The sequence below is a fragment of the Lotus japonicus genome, chromosome 2, assembly GCF_012489685.1.
Source record: "Lotus japonicus ecotype B-129 chromosome 2, LjGifu_v1.2".
Taxonomy (NCBI): Eukaryota; Viridiplantae; Streptophyta; class Magnoliopsida; order Fabales; family Fabaceae; genus Lotus; species Lotus japonicus.
This window is the reverse complement of record NC_080042.1, coordinates 14,618,496-14,641,690: the sequence shown is the minus strand read 5'-3', so window position 1 is coordinate 14,641,690 and position 23,195 is coordinate 14,618,496. Positions and strand designations below refer to the sequence as shown.

Below are 23,195 nucleotides of genomic sequence, written 5' to 3'. Positions count from 1 at the left end.
TGCATTTTTAATCGCACTGCTTGCGTTTGAAATGAAGGTGTTTAAGTTGATTGGCGTGTTGATTGAAATATTGGTATGCTTGCAATGTTGTATGCTTGCTTATGTTGACTAATTCTGAGGCTTTGGCCATTGTTAAACAATAGAGACGTGCGTCTCCGTTTTCTGGGGTTTCGGCTATTGGTTATTCATAAGACATCTCAGCTTTAAGGAAGTTGAAGCTTCATGTCTTGTGGGCTTATGGACCGGGCGGGCTTATACAAGCCTACACCCCGCTCGGATTAAGGGACGCTCGCCTAATGGATAGGAACTTGACGTGGCGACCACGAGGGTAGTGAATGGTCACAAGCTTGAAATGTGGTCTCAAGGTATATTTTGTCTCACTTTTATTTGTCTTATTTGTATTTGTCTTATTTGTATTGAGATTTGGGGCTTGGTTGTAAGGCCCAAATCTAAGAATCTTCTAGAAAAGGATGACACCCACTATAAAAGGGGGGTCCTTCATTGTACCATGCACCTTTTTTTTAATCATTAATGAGATACTTTCCTTATTTTTACATCATTCTTACACTTTATCCTCTGCTAGAGTTTGCAAGGACGTAGAATATTCTCTTAGTGGACCTTAGACTATAACATTGGCGTCGTCTGTGGATCTAGCTCAGTGGTTTTTTCCACTAACGTGATAGAGGCAGACTTCCAGTTAGATGGAGACGCGTTCTTGTGGTGGACGTGCACCACGTCGGCGTGGTGGTGGACGTCACAGCGGTGGTAGGAGTCAAGTTCGGGCGATCCAGCCGGAACCCGAGGGGGAGCAGGAGGCTTCCTCTGATGGAGCGGCCTCGGCGGCGGTGTGATCACGTGCCACCTCGATGCCGAAGATTCTGGTCCAACACTCAGGTTTGGCGGCAAAGTCAGACCTTGGCCTTAAGAGGCAATTTTCTACTCTAGATAACATAGATTTTGGTGATCAACAGGTAGAGACACCTATGCAAGCCTAGAATCAGGTAAATGGAGCGAACTCGACGAAGCTGAAGCAAGTGTTGGACACCATCCATGAAGTTCAACGCCAGAACGAGCATTTGCAAGCTCAAGTTGAATATCTTAATCAGATTAGAGACCTTCGCCGTGGCCAAAGGGTGGATGCGGAGGATGTGGTCGATTTTCAGCCTTTCGCACCCGTGGTTGCAACAGTTGAAATCCCAGAACACTTGCAAACTTTAACGTTGGACATGTATTCAGGCGACTCTAACCCGATAGATCATTTGCGGTACTTCAACACCAAAATGGTCATTGGCGGGGCGACTGATGTAGTGAAGTGCAGATTATTACCCTCCACGTTTAAGGGTGTGGCGGTGACATGGTTCATCAAGCAACCTCCATATTCTATTTGTAACTTCACCGACTTGTCCACAAAATTCTTAACTCAATTTTCTGCCAATCAAACTCAAAAGGCGACCCCTGCTGACTTGTTCAACATTCGTCAGCAACAGGGCGAGCGAATAAAAAATTGCATGGCACGATTTAGTAGAGTTTCGGTTCAATTGGAAGACGCCAATCCCGAGGTCTGTGTGGCGGCCTTCAAAAATAGGCTTCGGTGTGGCTGATTAAACAAAGACTTAACCAGAAGGCCCGCCAAAGACATGATGGATTTGCGTGCCCGAGCGCAAGAATTTATCTTGGTTGAACAAGACGATCAAACAAAGAAAGAGAGAGACAACTGGCGCAATCAACTAGACTCAACAGCGGAAAGGGGGCGCGCGTCCAAGGATCAACGACCAGCTCAAACGTCGCGTCAACCTCGGTCGGCGCCCTACCAATCTGCAAGGCAAGGGCCACAAAGCAACACTTGGCATAGAAATGCCCAAGCCGCTCCGGCAAATCAAGCGACACATGGGGGAAACGCGCCCATACAGGGGCAGCAAACAAAGTTAAACGCCCCTCTTAGTGCGATTTTGCGAGTAGTTGGGCAGACAAATGCAGTTCGGTACCCAGAGCCACCCAGGCGACCTCCGACAAATGTTGATATGACCAAGTGGTGTGATTTTCACAAGGCTGTGGGCCACACCACAGATAATTATTGGACATTACGCAAGGAGATCGAGCGGTTGATCAAAGCTGGACACTTAGCAAATTTTGTGTCAAATGAACCCGCCCAAACTGAAGCAGTTGTGGCCACTGAGGCAGGAACTTCAAAAGGAAAGGAGGTGGTTGAAAATTTTGGCGTACCTGCTGGGTCATGCTCTTCAATCGCTGGAGGATTTGGCGGCGGGCGATTATCTAGCATAGGAAGAAAAGGATATGTGGAAGCGGTGAATTCGATGCACAAAGCCTATGAAGGGGAGTGTTGGTTGAACCACACTCCTATTACTTTCACACCTCAGGACTTTGATCATGTTACTCCACATGATAATGATCATATTGTGGTGACACTCCCAGGAAACAACTATGTTACTAAAAAGGTCTTTTTAGACCAAGGAAGCTCTGTAGACATCATATATGGCGATGCATTTGAAAGATTGGGTTTAAAAGAATCTGACTTAAAGCCATATACTGGGTGCTTAGTGGGATTTATGGGCGACCGGGAAAAGGTGCATGGATATGTGGAATTAGCAACAGCCTTCGGCGAGGGAGAATTTGTGAAAAAGTATGTGCAATAATCTCATTTGCCCATTTGACAGTGAAATATCCGGTATGCAATGGAAAGATCGGAGTTTTGAGGGTGGACCGAGAAGCGGCGAGAGAATGCTACACTCATAGATTAGCGTTGTATGGCAAAAAGGCAGCTAAGGAGAGCCATCATGTTACTGAAATTTTCCCACATGAAGACTTTAATCTGGATCCTCGTGATGATTCCGAGGAATTGAGACCTCAACCTACCGAGGATACAAAATCTATTTAGGTGGCGGGGCGAGCGTTGAAAATTGGAAGCACACTTTCTAAAGAGCAAGAAGATCGTTTGGTGGGACTACTCCAAAGTAACTTGGACTTGTTTGCTTGGACAATCAAGGACGTTCCGGGCATTGACCCAGAAGTCATTTCTCATAGATTATCTATCCAACCTGGAGCAAAGCCAGTGGTGCAAGCACGAAGAAGGATGGGCGAGGAAAAAGACAAGGTCGTGCGAGTAGAAACTCAAAAGTTGCTCGAGGGGCGATTTATCAGAGAAGTGCAATATCCTACTTGGTTAGCGAATGTCATTATGGTGCGAAAAGCTAATGGAAAATGGAGAATATGTACAGATTATACAAGTTTGAACAAAGTGTGCCCTAAAGATTCATATTCACTTCCAAATGTTGACAAGTTGGTGGATGAAGCTTCTGGAAATGAAATGTTAAGTTTAATGGATGCATATTCCGGCTACAATCAAATAATGATGCACCGCGCCGACGAGGAAAAAACGGCGTTCATGACAAGTCAAGCCAATTATTGTTACAGGACAATGCTGTTTGGGCTGAAAAATGCAGGGGCGACCTATCATCGATTGATGGAAAAGGTCTTCGCAAATCAAGTAGGCAGAAATATGGAGGTCTACGTTGATCATATGATTGTAAAGTCCGTAAAAGAGGGCGATCATTACCAAGATCTGGAGGAAGCGTTCGCCCAGCTGAGGAAGTACAACATGAGGTTGAATCCAGAGAAGTGCACTTTTGGAATTCTGGGCGGAAAATTCCTTGGATTCATGATAACATCAAGAGGCATCGAGGTCAATCCGGACAAGTGTAAGGCTATCCTAGATATGAAGAGCCCTACTAATGTTCGTGAAGTTCAAAGGTTAACAGGGAGACTGGCGGCCTTATCTCGCTATCTGCCGATGGCGGGGGACATGGCGACGCCATTCTTTGCATGTTTGAAGAAGAATACAACTTTTCAGTGGTCCGCGGCATGCGAGTAAGCGTTTCAACAATTGAAGGAGTTGTTGGCTTCACCGCCAATTTTAGCAAAACCCACACCAGATGTTCCATTAATACTATACTTGGCGGTCACTAGTACGGCGGTCAGCACGGTATTGTTACAAGAGTAGCAGAAGAAATACAAAGTGATTTATTTTGTTAGCCACACCCTTCAAGGAGCGGAGGTGCGCTACAAAAAGATTGAAAAGGTGGCCATCGCAATACTAAAAACAGCCAGGCGACTCAGGTCATATTTTCAGAGTTTTTTAAGTGAAAGTAAAGACATATATTCGACTATGGCAAGTCCTGCAAAAGCCTGATCTATTCAGGACGACTTGTTAGTTGGTCGGTGGAGTTGTCAGAGTATGATATCGTGTATGAACCAAGAGGGCAAGTTACGATCCAAAGTTTGATTGATTTTGTAGCAGAGATGACGCCCACGGAGGGCGATAAAGAAAATGCAAAGTGGGTCCTCTCAGTGGACGGTTCTTCAAATGAACAGGGAAGTGGAGCTGGTGTATCAATCGAAAGTCCAGATAAAATGTTGATTGAACAATCTTTAAAATTTGGTTTTCGGGCGAGCAAAAACCAGGCTGAGTATGAAGCGCTAATTGTAGGATTGAGGCTAGCAGTTGAGTTAGGAGTGCATAAGTTGTACATAAAGGGCGACTCACAATTGGTCGTGAAGCAAGTTAAAGGAGATTATCAGGTAAATGATCTACAATTGTCTAAATATCTGGAGATCGTGCAAAGACTTATGTTAGCAAAAAAGAAGTTAAGATTGAACACATACCGAGTAGTCAAAATGAGCGTGCAAATGCATTAGCCAAGTTAGCTAGTACTGGGCGACTGGGAAACTATCAAACAGTGATACAAGAGACCCTAGCCCGCCCAAGTACTGACTTGGTGGAATTCAAAGCAACAAAGGCAGTAGCAAGTGGCGAGCAATTGTGGATGGACCCAATTATAGAATTTTTAACTCAGCAACCTCAGGATGAAAGCAAAAACACAAGGGAAAGAAGAAGAGATGCCAGTTTTTATACTTTAGTAGGCGGACAATTGTATCGTTGGGGAATTATGTCGCCAATGCTAAATTGTGTAGATACTGATAGAGCTCAAGATATCATGGCGGAGGTTCATGAAGGAGTCTGTTCAAGTCACATTGGAGGGCGATCGTTGGCGGTGAAAGTGCTTAGGGCAGGATTTTATTGGCCAACAATCAAGAAGGATTGTCTGGAGTATGTTAAGAAATGTTCTAAGTGTCAAATTTTTTCTGATCTACACAGGGCACCGCCAGAGCAACTCACGACAATGACTGCCCCTTGGCCCTTCGCCATGTGGGGGGCGGACATTTTGGGACCCTTTCTAGTGGCCAAGTCTCAAATGAAATTTATTATGGTAGCAGTGGATTATTTCACAAAATGGATAGAAGCGGAAGCGGTAGCAACAATTACCGCCGCAAAAATTAGAAATTTCTTTTGGCGGCGAATTGTATGTTGCTTTGGAGTCCCAATGGCGTTGGTTATGGACAACGACACACAATTCACAAGTGCATTGACAAGGGAATTTTGTGCAGACTTGGGAATCGAAATGTGATTCGCCTCGGTCGAGCATCCGCAGACAAATGGTCAAGCAGAGGCGGCTAATAAAGTCATATTAAATGGGTTGAAGAAGAAGTTGGATGAGGCCACATGATGGTGGGCAGAGGAATTACCAGGAGTGTTATGGGCGTACAATACAACTGTGCAGACCAGTACTGGAGAAACACCGTATAGACTCACTTATGGTTCTGATGCCATGTTACCCGTTGAGGTGGAGAATCAAAGTTGGCGAGTGGCAACAATGAATAACGGTGAAAACAATGAAAATTTAATCGCCAACCTAATCATGCTCCCTGAACTGCAAAGAGAAGCTCACTGGCGCAATGAAGCAGGAAAAGGAAGGTTCGCCCGAAAGTATGCGTCCAAAGTGGTCCCTCAAAGGATGAAGGCGGGAGACTTGGTGCTACGACAAAGAACAATGACCTCTGGGAATAACAAGCTAACACTAAGTTGGGAAGGACCTTTCCGAATTAAAGGGGAAGTGGGCGCGGGAGCGTGCAAACTTGGATGGCGGACAAGTTCGCCGCACATGGATTGCCTCAAATCTGAGGCAATATTATAGATAAGTTAAGAAAGTCGCACTCTTTTTTCCTTTAACAAGGTTTTTAACCAGGCGACCTACCCATGTAGGGACGAATGGCTCCCAGTTTTATTTCAAGTAATGAAAAAGTTGTTTTAAAGTTTGATGTTTGTCAATAGACAAGATTTAGCTCATAAACTTTTTTATTTTATTAAAAAGGGTGCAAACCGCCCAATGGCATAAAATACCACAAGTAAGACTTTCATAATCAGAAAGCGTCGCCACTGAGCATACATAGCCTTGGAAATTATAGTGGCCACTAGAAACCAAGCCACGTCCGTAAAACGACTAAGGCCAGTAAAATGCGCCTAATCCTCGATTATAATATTGAGCAAAAGAAAAGAAAGCCTCGCCATATGGCGAGCCAAGTCTCAGTAAGAATGCCAAAAAGGAATGCAAAGTAAAAACACAAGTATAAAAAGAACATTCATTCAAATTAAAGAGGGGCGAGGCCCATTGCAAAAGTCATCATAACAGACCACAAAACAAACTTAAAAAGGGAGAAGCCCATTACAAAACATAAATTGTTTCAGTACAAGGAATTAAAAAGGGCGAGGCCTATAACAGAGGCCTAATGAAAATCAAACTTAAGAAAAATTGAGGACTACGCCAAGTTAGGCTTGGTCATTCTTCACTTGATCCTCATTGTTGGCCTCGCCACTTCCAGCAACGTTGTTGTCAGCTTTCTTCACTCCCTCGCCCTCAGCTTCTTCTTCTTCCTCTTCATCTGACTCCTGCATGAAGGGGAGGCTACTCACATTGGGATCGGTGGGACCCCACGACCTTGCCATCAATAATTTTCTTCATAAAACCAAACTGAGAGCAGTCAAGTTTGGGGTAGAGAATTTGAAGTTGGGCTTTGGCGTCCAGAAACCCAAGAATATATTGGCGATAACTCTTTTCCAAGAGAGTCTTGTCAGATTCTTCCAAGTTAGCCTCAAGCTCTTGGCACATTTTCTCCGACGCTTGGAGCTTACCTTCAGCACTTGTCCGCGCAGCCTTCTCTTTGTTGAGCGCTTCTTCGACTTCTGTAAATTGCTTACGGACACTCGCCAGGGTATCCTCTGCCAGCTTCTTGGCAAGATCGACGCATTTAGCGGAATTCTCAGCATCAGCTTTCAGGCGTGCATAGGCCGCCTTCACCTCTTCAAGCTTCAATTGAGCGCGGGCCTTGCTCAACTCGGTATTCTTCAAATGTGGCAGCAATCCGGCGGCACAGCTAGCTGTGACAAGAGCTTGATTAACCGCAAGAGTAACAGCGCCCTGAGCTCCTTGGGCGGCGACCTCATGAGGAATTTGAATATTGAAATTCCTTTCCATGAACTACAGGCCGTTGAACTTCGAACCAAAGACATTGTGAAGCCGGCCAGTCTCGCTTCCAGACATTGTATCCCTTGCTGACTGAGGGGGCGGACTTGTTGTCGCACTTAAATTGGCGAACGCTCAAGGGGTCTGATGTTTAGGCGGAGGAAGATTGACGTTTGATTTCTTCTCCTTCTGAACTTTGGGCATCGACTCATTAAGTGTTGTTTGCTTTGCTTAAGTTCACTCCTGGAAGTTCCAGATTTTTGGCGCTTTGGCTCCCGTTCGTCAACTACCGGCGATTTCCTCCTATCGCCCTTGGTGTAGGCGAGTAAGACGGTAACGTTTGACTAACACCCGCATAAAGCCAAAATGTTTGAGATGCTACGTATGAAGGGGCGAGGGCGATCGTATAAACGCTATTGTCAGGGCTAGATTGTTGGGTACAGTTCAAATTTTTTCATCTATTCAGAAGACATCTCTGCTTTAAGGAAGTTCAAGCTCCATGTCTTGTGGGCCTGTGGGATAGGCGCGCGCCTGTAAACTACAACGACACTCAAAAAATTTCATCTATTCAAAAGACATCTCAGCTTTAAGGAAGTTCAAGCTTCATGTCTTGTGGGCTTATGGACCGGGCGGGCTTATACAAGCCTACACCCCTCCCGGATTAAGGGACGCTCGCCTAATGGATAAGAGCTTGACGTGGTGACCACGAGGGCAGTGAATGGTCACATGCCTGAAATGTGGTCCCAAGGTCTATTTTGTCTCACTTGTATTTGTCTTATTTGTATTTGTCTTATTAGTATTGGGATTTAGGCCTTGGTTGTAAGGCCCAAATCCAGGAATCTTCTAGATAAGGATGACACCCACTTTAAAGGGGGGGGGAGGGGTCCTTCATTGTACCAAGCACATTTTTTTATCATTAATGAGATACTTTCCTAATTTTTACATCATTCTTACACTTTATGCTCTAAAGAAGCATGTGTATAAGAAGAAATTTTTTTTATCCGATCCAATTTTTATCGGTTTGGATTGGATTAGATTTCAGTTTTTCAAAGAAGCTATAAATATCAAGTACCTCTAAAATAATAAGAAGAAATTTTTTTTATCCTCTATAATAGATGACATATTTTCAAATATATGTTCACTCTAAGGCATATTTTTCAAATTATGACTTGAAATTTTATTTACTCAAATATATCTTCATATAAATAAGCATGTGATATATAATAATTCTATAAATATATAAAGACATAAATATGTAAGTACGAATGATATGATATATGTACAAATAAAATTATATGTATTTGTAAATATTCGGTTTGGATTGGATTGGTTTGGTTTCAAAAATCAAATTCGAAATCCGATCCAATCCAATAAAAAAATTCGGTTTTCTCAATTTTGGATCCGTTCGGTTTTCGGTTTGATTGAATTTCGGTTTTTTTGAATTGGTTTTTCGGTTTGTATTGGATTGGTTCGGTTATGAACACCCCTACCCTCAATGCCGAACCATTCCAAACAAGCCCCAACTCCTTACCAACCGACCACATCTTACATGCTCGTTCATAAACCAAATCCTAAGACTGAGAAGACGCCAAATCCATAAGATCCACCCTAGCAGACGTAGTGCAAGACACATCCAATGCAACTATGGCATCAGAACCAACAACAACCTGAAGCACAATCTTAACCCAAATTCTTGACAAAAACTACTTTTTAACCCAAATTCGGTTTTCATTGAAAGTGATTTTAATGAAAATCCCCAGACACCGATAACCTCCGCCCAACACCATACACCATTCTTTCCCTGTCACCGTTCCGACACCCACCTAGCTGCCGCAGCACTTTCGACGCAGACAACGTTGCAAATTGCAATGGTAATTCCTCACTCAACCTCTGTTCTTTCAAATTCACCACATCACTTCTCATTTGAACATGGTGGTGTTTTTCATGCTCGCGTTTTTCACTTCAATTTTCTTGATTTTCCTGAAGTGGCCTCTTCAGTCTTTTCAGTGTTTCAGTTGCAAGCAACTCAGAAATGTTGTGGTCTTTCAAGGCAAGGGAAGTTGTTATTCAACCTTTTTCAGTAGGAGGATGAGGTATGAGTATGCTGCATGCATTGTTCTTGTTTTATGATATAAGTGAAAGTTCAGGGCACTAGGGTTTCATGTTTCCGTGCCTCTTGTTGTTGCAGGTGTGGTAATTTTCTCCCTTTGAAATATTCAAAATGGTGTTACCGGATGAAACACAAGTTTCCAGAGAAGAAGGTTGTGGAAATGGAACCGTGTGGTGGAAGGGGGAGCAGTTTAAAGTTGCGTAATCAGGTAGGTTAACGGTATTTTATGTTGGTAGCTGTCATGTTTTGGTCGCGTTTTTTACTGTGTTTGATGAAAAGTTGAAAGGATTTCTAATTTGTTATTTGATTTTGACTTTCTAAGTGGTTGAATGTTTTTTCTTTTCATTATGAAAGATGAAGGTTTGAAGTTCAGTTCTTGTCTGCTTGAACTCATGTAAATATTTGATGGTGGAGGTTTACGGTTACACGTTACTGGATTGAACATAACCGTCTAAGTCTTGCTAGTACATGTGGAAATATTTTTATATAAGTCATTGTTGTTTTAGTTGGTATTTCTACAATGGATGCGGAAATAGGGTTACCAATTTTGTCAAAGATGAACTCTCCTAAAGGGAAAAGTTGTTGGATCAGTGTTGTTAATTGCGGATGGCGGGTCATGGCGGAAAGCCGAAATACCGCTATACATGACAAATGATGGCGGAATATGACGGGGTGTGGCGGAATATGGCCGCCATATGGCGGGATATCGGCCATGGCAGAAAGCCAAAAAAACCGCCATGAGAAACTGCCATGGCGCCGCCATGCCAGATATTTGGTAACACTGGATGCAATGCTGGATGAAAAAAGGGTTATATCTCTAACATGCCTCCTTGTCATAGAAACTGTGGAGGAATAACTGGATTCACAACAAAACGTTTGCAATTGTGCTCTTTGCAGAAGTTGCGGAAGCCATGGATCAAGGACCGAGTTGAGCTCTTGATACCATGTTAAGAACTAAGATAGAAGGGGAGAGAGAGATAAATAACTAAACTAAAACTGAATTTTAAATTGTATTCCATCAATCTACAGAATTACAATAGGTCACTGCTTATATACATGAGCTTAGCTTGTAGGAGAAGCTATCTAGGATAACTAACTCTAAGAGCCACATATGTGCAAACCACAACTAGTGAACTAACTCTAACAGAAACACATGTGCAGACTAACTGACACAGCTTGCATACCAGCCTATTACAATAACTGAGCTACACACATACTCTAACAACCTGCCATTGTAAATTCGCGTGCTTTTCTCTTCATCCTTTTCATTCTGTCATGAATCTTATATGTATCATAGAAAGATTGCATTTGAACATTATTTTCCACCGTAGACTGCTTTGAATGATTGACCAGATAAGAAATGTTTTAATGTTTGTCTTATATATGCTTACGACTTCTCATTTGAAGATAGTATTGATTGAAATTCATTATACTTGCAGGTATTTGCTCTCTTGGATTATAACAAAATGAGTCTGAAAGATGTATTAGATGATTCAGACATCTCCTTGATATGTAAGACATTTCCATCAATTACTTTGGGTAATGCTCCTAAAGTGGATTTGTACGATGGGACTGAATTGGAATCTGAAACCACAAACAGTTCAGCAACAGAAGATTCAGAACAGTGTTTTTCAGATTCTTCAGAGGCAAGGTGGGTGCAAAATACTCTCCCTGAAGCTCAGTCTCCGGTGTATGTTGATCATTCTAGTGTATTATCTTCCTCGTTACAAAAAGATGGCTCTTGTCCTTTAATACCTCAGCCAATGTCTTCAATATGTGAAGAAAATTTGGATCGAGTTATTAAGGAGGTTTCTCAAGAGAAACTGGGGCTGCAGTCACAATCAAATGTAACACCTAATGACTTATTTCTTGACGAATCTATAAGTTGCTTCCCTGGATTAAGTAAGAGGCACTGCCGACAGCTAGATGACTGTGGGTTTCACACGGTGGGTACCTAAAACTGTGGACTTTGGATTCTTTGGATTTTCAGTTTTGACAAGATGGATCGAATTCACATTGATCCCGCTCTTTATGTGTAGTTTCGGAAATTGCTGCATCATTTTCCGCGATCATATGCTAATCTTCAGAATGCGCATGCTAAAATTGACGATGGGCAGTATTTGATTTTTGTTGGAAAAGTCTTATCTTCAAGGTTACTATTCTCTATTTCATTTTTTTGACATGATTTATTAATGTTTATACTTTTTTTCTTTGCATAAACACTCTAGATGTGTGTTTTTTGGTGTAGATAATATACTTCTAGCTACTTAAATTTACTGTATCTCAACATTTGGCACATAATAAGTAATGGTATTTTACAAAGCCATGATGCGTAATGAGACTAATTTTGATGCTTGCGTCTGATGAGTGCTCATGCTTTGAAAGATAAGGATGGCCTTGGCTTGCATTTGTTCGTCATCATCCAATTTTTTTATTGTCTTAGCAGAAGTAGATGATGTGCCTGTTTGAGGAGGTAAAAAATAGAGGATGTGTTTAAAATGATTAACCAATAATGAAAGTGAAGAACATTATACTTTCCACCTTCTCATATTTTATTTTTTGAATTTACCAAGATAGTATAAAATAGTTTTCTTTCCATGTATACCATCTTTCCCAGTTTCCAACTGCTCAACCTATTCTTTGTTAGCATATATACAGTCATCATCTTACGAATAATATTTTCATATGTAAGTTGTACAGTCAATGAATCAGTAGTCCTGTTTGAGCTTTGAATGCTAAAATTTATAGTCTGGTTATTAATCACATATACACATTGCATAAGCATAAGACTAGGCAACAATTAAAGCACTTCTTCCCTCTCAATGCCTGTTCTACTTAAGTGGCTTTTGCTTCTTTATATAGTGAAGTAGATACACTGCTTTCTTAATCATATATTGCAAGTTGAAAGAGTTCAAGTTTTAAATCATTACTTTCATTGCTTTTGTTATGGATTTAATAAAACCATTTGTTTCTTACATGATAGAATTCTTGGGTTTTAGAGTTAGAGAGTGAGAGAGAAAAGCGAGATTCGGATCTGAAAATCTGACTTCATTTTATCTAAATTGCAGTGTATATACAATCTGACTTATATAAGAGAGAACTCCTTTTATGTGCTTACTAGCTAACACACTACAATCATAACAGCAGTAGCTAATTGTACAGGTACCTAATAGCTCACTCTAACTGACCAAACCTAACAGAATTCCAGTGCTACACAATGCATAATACAATGCAGACTTAGTTGTATACTAGTGACATACACTCTTACATTCCCCCCTTAAAATCAGGGTGTGAAGGCACAAAAAAACCCTGAGTTTACTCCTAAGGTCAAATCGCTGATTTTGTTTTAGAGGTTCCACATAGACTAGAGATATGACCAAATAAGTCCTTATAAAGGATAGAGCAATTGTGACCCTTGAGCTAGCTTTTGGGGTAGTGTTAGGCCTAACCCGAACTCTCATATCATATGGTAATATATAGTAACAGGAGATATCGCCCAATAAGTCCTTATGTTGATGAATTTTAATATTTCCTTTGCAGGGGAGTCAAAGCTAATTGTTCATTTTCATTTCTTGAGGTGATTGTGGGTTGTCAGATTACAGACAGTGAATCAGCTTCAGGGCATGTGACAGGCAATGCTATTGATGGGCAAGAGAAAACAATTTATTTGCATTTGAAGAAATTTTTTCGTGGCTCACGTTTTACGTTTAAACCTTTTCTTAGTAGTATTGCAAATAAGTATCGAGAGGGAGACATAGCATGTGTGAGTGGCAAGGTGAGTTTATTTTACTTCCTCTCTTCCCCAACCCAGTTTTATGTTGCATTACAAGTTTTCATTGTCCATGAATTGGTTTATTTGGAAGTTGATAGATGCCATCATAAATGTGAGTGTTGGATACAATAATAAGCTTTTGAGTTTTGACATGAATCAACTTTGCGAATTAAGCAACGTTGTTCCATTCTTTGTGTGATTCTGTGAGTTTGAGCCATGTTCTATCCCTGATTTTGAAAAGATATATATTTTAAGGAGCTCTGTATATGAAAAAATTTATGTCCTCATTTTCCTATCTTGCTGTCATATAACTTATTTTGATATTTTAAATATCAATCAATATTGTTTATACCTCGTGGAATAAAACTTGGTTGTTGTTATATTCATATCAATATTTTATATGTATTAATAATTTAACATTGATGTCACTTAGAAATTTTTAAATCTGCATAATAGTTCATGTATTATGCCTCTTAGAATTTTTTGTAAGCATTTTTCTTTAATATATATTACTAGGTTAACAGTGAAATATAATATGTAATACAAGTACATGCGGGCTAACCCATATACCTTCCATAATCTAACCCCTTGTAACCTTAAGTCTTCACACTTGTCCTCAAATATGAACACAGAAGAAATGAAATCATTACGCACCCCACAGAAGAAATGAAATCATATACAAGTCATCACATGCGGGCTAACCCATAGCTAAGGTTATCACAAATGAAATCATTACGCACCCCACTGAAGACCTTTGTGAACCATTATGCTAGTTGGTTACTTATCCTAACATAGTAAGCGGATGTAAGGGTCTGTTGAAGCTTCTCTAGATGTAGTGACATTGTGATTTGTGACAATCCATCTCAATATTTTTAGTTCTTTCATGAAAGACAAAATTTGATGAGGTATGTATTTGACATCTTGGTTCACACCATAGTTTCATTTCATCAGAGATATGCCATCAAATCTCATCTCGCCCATGATCTGTCTTACCCTTATAACGTAAGTAGTTTAAGCCATAGCTTGATATTCAATTTCTGCACTTGGTGTTGCTATCACATTTTGCTTCTTACTTTTTGATGATATAAAATTTCCTCCGAAAAGTACACAGTATCTTGTGGTGGACTTTTCGATTCATAGGGGATCCTGCCCAATGAGCATCTGAAAAGATCTCTACTCGCATGTGTCCATGATTCTTGTTATACAGTGCCTCTTCCTAGAGCTTTCTTTAAATACTTAACAAAGCAAATTAGTGCTGCCCAACGAGTGTTAGTCGGGGAGGAGATAAACTGACTTACAACATTCATCCCTAATAACATATAGTAATCTATTATGTGTCACTCCCTGCCTCTAAAATATTATGTATGTATTCAAGCTTGTCTTATATTTTAAATTTGTATTATATTTAGTCTACTTTGCTTTACTCTATCTTGTTTTCATACTTGTACTAAGAAAAACATTTTTCCTTAAGTAATTCTTGAATATTCTGTTTTAATTTGATTTTACCAATTTTTTAAGACTGACTGTTGCTTTTTATGGTAGGTCAGGACTATGCGTGCTGAAGATCACTATGAGATGAGAGAATATAATATTGATGTGCTTGAAGATGGAAAAGAATTATCATTTTGTGCTAAAGAGCGGCCATATCCTATCTACCCTTCAAAAGGGGGACTGAACCCAACTTTTCTGAGGGACATTATTGCAAGGTTTGTGCTTCCAGATTCTTTTTAGTCAGATTCTTATATGTGGGCTGGTTGTGCACTAGCACTTAGACTAGTCCCGGGCGAACACTGCAATGTCGGTGACATTACCCGTGCCGCTCGTTTGCAGCTGAGAGACATGGTGGAAGGCTCTGATATCAATTGATAAAAACCTTGGGAGAACCATACCACAAAAGGTAGCTGTTGTAGTTGGAGAGTCCAAGGCCTTATAAACCCATTAGAGTCCCATACTTCCGATGTGTGTCTCTAGTCCCGTACCATGCAATTGAATCCTAACAGGGGGCAACAATAATTGAACTCCGACTTCTAGGCCATATAAGCTCTGATACCATTTATGGACCAACTCTCCTGAAAGCTTAAGCTGTTAGTGAAGACACATAAATGGTTTTATTAGAGTATAGTATATAGTCAGATATAGTTTCTGTTATGGAGTTAGTTACTCTAGTAATTAGCTTAGCTGTCAAAGTTGAGCTGGCATAACAGAATTAGTTAGCTTCTTATGCAAGCTTGTAATTCTCTATAAATAGAGAGATCTTCAATTGTACTCTTCAGTTTTACAATCAATGAAATTCAGTTAAACATTTTCAATATGGTATCAAGAGCAGGGTACGGTCCTTGAGGCCTTTCTCTCTCAGATTTTTCTTAGGTTTTTCTTCTTCTTCTTCATCACCATGGCTGATGAAGCTTCTGCTCCTGCAACTCCTATACCTACTCCAGCACCAGTTTCAGTGGCTCTGTCACAATCGAGTGCATCTACACTGGTTCACAAGCTCACACTGAAGCTAGATGACTCCAATTTCCTCTCATGGAAGCAACATGTTGAAGGAATTGTCAGGACACATCGCTTGCAGAGTTTTCTTGTAGATCCAGAGATTCCACTGCGTTTTCTCAGTGAACAGGATCGTGTCAATGCTGTTGAGAATCCTGCGTATCAACTCTGGGAGCAACAGGATTCTGCTTTGTTCACATGGCTTCTTTCTTCTCTATCGCCTTCTGTGCTTCCCACTGTCGTGAATTGCAAGTACGCATGGGAGGTTTGGCAAGCTGTTCTTGATTTCTTTCAAGCTCAGTCACTTGCGCAATCTACACAACTGCGATCTGAGCTTCGAACCATCACCAAAGGATCGAAGAGTACTTCGGATTTCCTCAAGCGTGTGAAGTCGATTGTGAACGCACTGATCACGATTGGTGATCCGATCTCTTATCGTGAACATCTGGAAGCGATCTTCGATGGTCTTCCTGATGACTATAGTCCTCTGATGACGATTGTTTACAATCGTAGTGAGCAGTGTTCGATCTCTATTAGAGTACACTATGTAACGTGTAAGAGAAGCTACTGTTAGTTAGCTTGCTGACTGTGTATGCAGTCAGTTATAGGGTTAGTTAGTGTTAGCTGTCATAGTTAGTTATGCTAAGCTGTCATAACAGAATCAGTTAGGATTGTTAGCTTGATCAACAAGCTAAGTGCTCTTCTATAAATACTGATGTAATCTCTTGAATCTGCAGCTTTTACAAATCAATGTTAATCAGTTTTCTCATTTACAGTTTTCAACATGGTATCAAGAGCGTGGTGTGATCCTTGAGATCTCTCACTCTTTTTTCTCTTCTTCTTCTTCATCACCATGGCTGGTGAAGTTCCTGAGATTTCAGTTCCAATGGTTCAACCATCGTTGAGTTCTTCTGCTCTGGTTCACAAGCTTACCTTGAAGCTTGATGATACAAATTTTCTCTCGTGGAAGCAGCATGTGGAAGGGATCGTGAGAACTCACCGATTGCAGAGTTTTCTTGATCATCCTGATGTTCCACCACGATTTCTCAGTGAAGAAGATCGTGTGAATGCAGTCGAAAATCCTGCATATCAACTTTGGGAGCAGCAGGATTCAGCGCTTTTCACGTGGCTTCTTTCTTCTCTTTCACCAACTGTGCTTCCTACAGTGGTGAATTGCTCTCAGTCATGGCAGGTTTGGGAAGCAGTGCTTGATTTCTTCAAAGCACACTCGTTTGCGCAATCCACGCAACTCAGATCTGAGCTTCGTTCAATTTCCAAGGGATCGAAAACTTGTTCTGATTATCTCAAACGCATCAAGTCAATTGTTAATGCGTTGATCACCATTGGTGATCCGGTTTCTTATCGCGAGCATCTGGAAGCGCTTTTCGATGGCCTACCTGATGACTATAGTCATCTTCAGACGATCGTGTACAATCGCGATTTGCCAAGCCCGATCTCGCAAATCGAAGCGATGATCATTGCGCATGAAGCGCGTTTGGATTGCGCTCGTTCGCGACAGCTCAACGCGAATCCACCGTCAGCGCTGCTATCTCAGGTGTCGCCACCACCGGCGACACCTGCTCCACCGTCGACACCATCGCCTGCAGCGTCGGAAGTGAATTACGCTTCCAGTTCAGTTGATTCCTCTTACGAGGAACGTTCCTATGATGATCGTGGTGGCGATCGCGGTGGTTACACTGACTCGCGTGGTCGTGGCGGTTACGATGGACGTGGCGGTGGTCGTAACTCTTCTCGTGGCGGCTATGATGGACGTGGCGGTGGTCGCGGAAGAGGCAAGGTACAATGTCAGATTTGCTCTAAATATGGTCATGATGCCAGTATATGCTACCATCGTGGATCTTCTTCTTCCTCATCTCCTGGCATGTTTGGCATGAACTCTGGTTTTGGCATGAATTTTCCTAATTTCCCTATGATGCCTCAGTTTGGTTTTTCTCCTTATTGTGGTCCTTCACAATTTGGAAGTCCTACACAGTTTGGCCAGCAATTTAGCACTGGTGCATCCTTTCCTGGTTTTTTCTCTGGTCCTGGACTTGGCATGGGGCACTCTTCTCAGCAGTTTGGTTTTCATCCCTTTGCTGGTTCACAGTGGAACAATGCACCTTACTCTCAATTTTCAGGTAGTGGTCCAAGGCCTGGAAACTCAGTAGCAAGACCTCCACAAGCTATGCTCACTGGACCACCTTCAACTGTGGGATCTTCCTCTGCTTCAGCAAACTTAAGCACCTGGTTTCCTGATTCTGGTGCTACACATCATGTTACTAATGATGCTTCAGTGATTTCAGACAGTGTTTCCCTTACTGGTAATGATCACATTCTTATGGGGAATGGACAAGGTTTGCCAATTCTCTCTATAGGTTCTGCTTCCTTTCCTTCTCCATATCACACTAGAACCACTCTTACTCTTAAAAACCTTCTTTTAGTTCCAAATATAACCAAAAATCTTGTCAGTGTAAGCAAGTTTGCTAAAGACTACAATGTGTATTTTGAATTTCACTCTTCCTTTTGTGTTGTGAAATGTCAGGCCACCTCTAGGATTCTCCTTCAAGGTACTGTTGGTCCAGATGGTCTGTACACCTTTGAAGGCATGCACACTCCTTCACTCTCTAAGGAGTCCTCAGTTCCAGTTTCTGCTCCTTTGTCTCCAGTTGCTGTTTCTGCTCCAGTTTCTGCTTTATCTGCTGTTTTACCTAGTTCTGATGTTTCTAGGCCTAGTACTGAGTCTTCAATTCCTAGTTCTCCTATTGTATGCCCAACCTCTTATGGTTTATGGCACTCTAGACTAGGACATCCTCATCATGAGGCTTTGCATTCAGCTCTCAATAGTTGTAATATTCCAGTACCTAATAAAGCAAAATTTACAGTTTGTTCAGCTTGTTGTCTCTCTAAATCACATAGACTACCTTCTCATTCTTCTAGTACTGTTTATAATTCTCCTTTGGAACTTGTGTTTGCTGATTTATGGGGACCAGCTTCCATTGAGTCCTCTTGTGGATTTTCATACTTTCTTACTTGTGTTGATGCCTATTCTCGTTTTACTTGGATTTTTCCCATTAAGAAGAAGTCAGATACATGTTCTGTTTTCCTTCAGTTTCAAGCCATGGTTGAGTTAAAATTCAGTTTAAAACTTAAATCAGTTCAAACTGATAATGGAACAGAGTTTAAGCCTTTAACACCCTATTTCACTAAGTTAGGGATTGTTCATAGGCTTACTTGTCCCTACACACATCATCAAAATGGTAGTGTAGAGCGCAAGCATCGCCATATAATTGAAACAGGTCTCATTGTTGGCCCATGCTCAATTGCCATATCAGTTTTGGGATCATGCTTTCCTTGCAGCTGTGTTTCTCATCAACAGATTGCCTACCTCAGTTTTGGGCAATGTTAGTCCTTACTTTAAGCTCTTCAAGGTGCAACCTGATTATAAGCTTCTCAAGGTCTTTGGCTGTGCTTGTTATCCACATCTCAGACCTTATACTCACTCCAAGTTGTCTTTGAGATCCAAGCTTTGTGTGTTTATTAGATACTCTTCTACACATCAGGGTTACAAGTGCATGGACAATGAAGGCAAGATATACATCTCCAAGGATGTCATTTTTGATGAGTTTACATACCCCTATCATGCACTGTTTAATCCTAATGAGAGTGCAACTTCTGGACAAGGATTGTCTTCTGTTATTCCTCTCATACCTGCTGCTGCACACATTCAGCAACCTAATACTGCTGCTGCTATTTCTGCACCTTCTCCTGAGCACAATGAAGACAGTGTTTCTTCTGTCCAGCAGCAGCCCATGCATTCTCCCTTGCCCTCAGCTTCTTCTGGTTCAGCAGCCCAAGGACATCAGTCATCTACATCTTCTTCTGCTGGTTCTGTTCCTCAACCAGTTGGGAATGTTCACCCTATGCAGACAAGGGCCAAGTCTGGCATTGTCATGCCTAGATTGTTCCCCACCTTGCTTCTTACTCAGGCAGAACCAACAACTACCAAACAGGCTCTTAAGGATCCCAAATGGCAAACTGCAATGCAGGCAGAATATGATGCTTTGATGGCTAATGGTACCTGGACTTTGGTCCCTCTTCCTAAGGATAGGAAGCCTATTGGATGCAAATGGGTATTTAGAATTAAAGAGAATGCAGATGGAACCATTAATAGGTATAAAGCTAGGCTTGTTGCCAAAGGATATCATCAAGTTAAAGGCTTTGACTATTCAGAAACATTTTCACCAGTGGTCAAACCTATTACAATCAGACTTATTCTCACTTTGGCCATCACCAAGCAGTGGCATATTCACCAATTAGATGTGAATAATGCCTTTCTTAATGGAGCTCTCCAAGAGGAGGTTTATATGACTCAACCTACTGGTTTTCAGAATTCAGATACTACACTTGTGTGCAAGCTACACAAAGCTCTCTATGGCCTAAAACAGGCCCCTAGAGCATGGTTTGAAAGGTTAAAGTCAGCATTAGTTAAGTATGGGTTCACACCTAGCAAGTGTGATCCATCCTTGTTTACTTTTTACATAAAAGGTTCAGTCATCTACATTCTTGTTTATGTGGATGATATCATCATTACTGGCAATTCTCTGCCTTTGGTACAGCAAGTAGTGCAGAATCTTGACTCTGAATTTTCTCTGAAGCAACTGGGTCAGCTTGATTATTTTCTTGGAGTTCAGGTTCATCACTTGAAAGATAGGTCCTTGCTTTTGACTCAAACCAAGTACATACATGATTTACTTGAAAGAGCTGAAATGGGGGAAGCAAAGGGTATTTCTACTCCTATGATTGGTGGTGCCAAGTTGAGCAAGTATGGGTCTGATTATTTTGCAGATCCAACCTTGTACAGGTCCATTGTTGGTGCCCTGCAGTATGCTACTCTCACAAGGCCAGAAATCAGTTTTGCTGTGAATAAAGTTTGCCAGTTTCTTAGCCAGCCCTTAGAAGATCATTGGAAGGCTGTCAAACGTATTTTAAGGTACCTTAAGGGTACTATTCATCATGGTCTTCACCTCAAGCCTTGTTCCTTGTTCTCTACAGATTTTGTGATGCTGATTGGGGTTCTGACCCTGATGACAGAAGGTCCACCTCAGGATCTTGTGTGTTTTTTGGTCCTAACTTGGTGTCTTGGAGTTCCAAAAAGCAAACCTTAGTTGCTAGGTCCAGTACTGAGGCTGAATACAGGAGCCTTGCCAATACTTCTGCTGAGTTACTTTGGATACAATCTTTGTTGCACGAGCTCAAGGTCCCCTTTTCTCCTCCTAGAGTTTTCTGTGACAACATGGGGGCTGTTGCTTTAACACACAACCCTGTTCTGCACACCAGAACAAAGCATATGGAGCTTGATATCTTTTTTGTCAGGGAAAAGGTGCTGAATGGCTCTCTCTTTGTTCACCATATTCCTTCTGAAGACCAGCTTGCAGATATTTTTACCAAGGCTCTTTCTCCAACCCGGTTTGAGCTTCTTCGTTCCAAACTCCATGTGGCTGAGAAAATCCTTTCCTCACCACCTTGAGTTTGAGGGGGTCTATTAGAGTACACTATGTAACGTGTAAGAGAAGCTACTGTTAGTTAGCTTGCTGACTATGTATGCAGTCAGTTATAGGGTTAGTTAGTGTTAGCTGTCATAGTTAGTTATGCTAAGCTGTCATAACAGCTGTCATAACAGAATCAGTTAGGATTGTTAGCTTGATCAACAAGCTAAGTGCTCTTCTATAAATACTGATGTAATCTCTTGAATCTGCAGCTTTTACAAATCAATGTTAATCAGTTTTCTCATTTACAGTTTTCAACAATCTCGCATGTTGAGGCGATGATCATCGCTCATGAAGCGCGTTTGGATCGCTCGCGCGCACGTCAGCTTCAAGCTTCTGCACCGGCGACGCTCCTTGCTCATGCGACTGCACCACCGCCGTCGCCGGTGGTTTCTCCATCTCCGCGACACCTACTGCACCGTCTCCGGCGACCGTTGCGCCTCCTTTACCGGTGAGCACTTAAGTCAACTATGCTTCGAGCAACGTTGACTCCTCATCAGCATCTGATGATCGCAGTAGATCTGGCGATTCTCGTGGCTATGGTGATCGCGGTGGCTACAACAATTCTGGTGGACGTGGTGGCCGATCAAATCGTGGTGGTCGTGGCTCTTTAGTGCCAGATCTGTCACAAATTTGGTCATGATGCTAGCATCTGCTATCATCGAGGAAATTCTTCTTCCTCTGGTTCTCAGAGTCAACCTACTATGACATCACAAGCTGCTGTTTCCTCTCTTGGCTTGCTTCCACAGTTTGGTTACACGCCTTTTCGTGGATTCCAGCCTTTTGGTTCTCCTGCATAGTTTGGTGTGCCTTTTGCTGGATCCAGCTATGGTACTGGTCTTCCTTTTCAACAAGGTGCTGTGTCTGCTTCTCCTGGCTATGGTTACACTGCTCCTGCACCTTCTAGTTTTGGATTTGGTTTATTTCCTCGAGCTCCAGCACAGCATCCTCGTGCGCCTCATGCTATGATTGCTTCTGCACCACAGGCTATGGTAGCATCTGCCCCTTCCACTCTTGGCAGTTGGTTCCCTGACTCAGGAGCTACACATCATGTTACACATGATGCCTCAATTCTTTCAGATAGCATGTCAGTTACTGGCAATGATCAAGTATTCATGGGTAATGGACAAGGTTTTCCTATAAAGTCTATTGGTTCAGCCTCTTTTTCCTCTCCATTACACACACACACCACTTTGAAACTTCACAATCTTTTGTTAGTTCCTAATATTACTAAAAATCTTGTCAGTGTTAGTAAATTTGCCAGGGATAATGGTGTTTTCTTTGAGTTTCATCCTTACCATTGCACTGTTAAATCTCAGGACAATTCTAGGACTCTCCTTCATGGCTCTCTTGGTCAAGATGGCTTATACACCTTTGATGGCATGCACTCCTCAACATTCCTCAAGGGACTTTCTTCTGCTTCTGTTCCCTCTACCTTTTCAGTGACCAAGTTTTCTCCTGCTGATGTTAATTCTACAATTTCTACTTTAAATAATGTACCTAATGTACCTAGCCACACATCATATGAATTGTGGCATTCTAGACTAGGGCATCCTCATCATGAGGCTCTGCAATCTGCGCTTTCCATATGTAAAATACCAATACCACATAAATCAAAGTTTTCAGTTTGTCAAGCTTGTTGTGTTGCTAAGTCTCATAGATTACCTTCCTCTTCTTCTACTACAGTTTATACTTCTCCCTTAGAATTAATATTTGCAGATTTATGGGGTCCTGCTTCCATTGAATCTTCTGCTGGTTATTTTTATTTTCTTACTTGCGTTGATGCCTTCTCCAAGTTCACCTGGATTTATCCTATTAAGAGAAAATCTGATACCTGTTCTGTGTTTCTTCAATTTCAAGCAATGGCTGAATTGAAATTTGGTCTTAAAATCAAATCAGTT

The 23,195-nt window shown here is 41.6% G+C and overlaps 2 protein-coding genes across 4 annotated transcripts in view; both read left to right on the top strand.

Annotated features, from left to right (window-relative positions):
• Positions 1-1,640: 1,640 nt before the first annotated feature.
• On the top strand, positions 1,641-2,654 carry LOC130736096 (uncharacterized). Its single transcript, XM_057587944.1, has one exon. The coding sequence runs from the start codon at positions 1,641-1,643 to the stop codon at positions 2,652-2,654; it is 1,014 nt and encodes a 337-aa protein (XP_057443927.1).
• A 6,307-nt stretch (positions 2,655-8,961) lies between these two features.
• LOC130737646 (ATP-dependent DNA helicase homolog RECG, chloroplastic) overlaps positions 8,962-23,195 on the top strand; it is a 35,155-nt gene continuing 20,921 nt past the window's right edge. Inside the window, exons 1-7 of one of the 3 annotated variants that reach the window (XM_057589461.1) lie at positions 8,962-9,247; positions 9,384-9,469; positions 9,565-9,694; positions 10,926-11,432; positions 11,526-11,638; positions 13,027-13,261; positions 14,801-14,964. In XM_057589461.1, the coding sequence (XP_057445444.1) occupies positions 9,245-9,247; positions 9,384-9,469; positions 9,565-9,694; positions 10,926-11,432; positions 11,526-11,638; positions 13,027-13,261; positions 14,801-14,964 (1,238 nt within the window). In that variant the 5' untranslated portion in view covers positions 8,962-9,244. Of the gene's footprint in view, positions 9,248-9,362; positions 9,470-9,564; positions 9,695-10,925; positions 11,433-11,525; positions 11,639-13,026; positions 13,262-14,800; positions 14,965-23,195 lie in introns of all 3 variants that reach the window. The other 2 variants (XM_057589460.1, XM_057589459.1) reach the window with 2 other exon arrangements.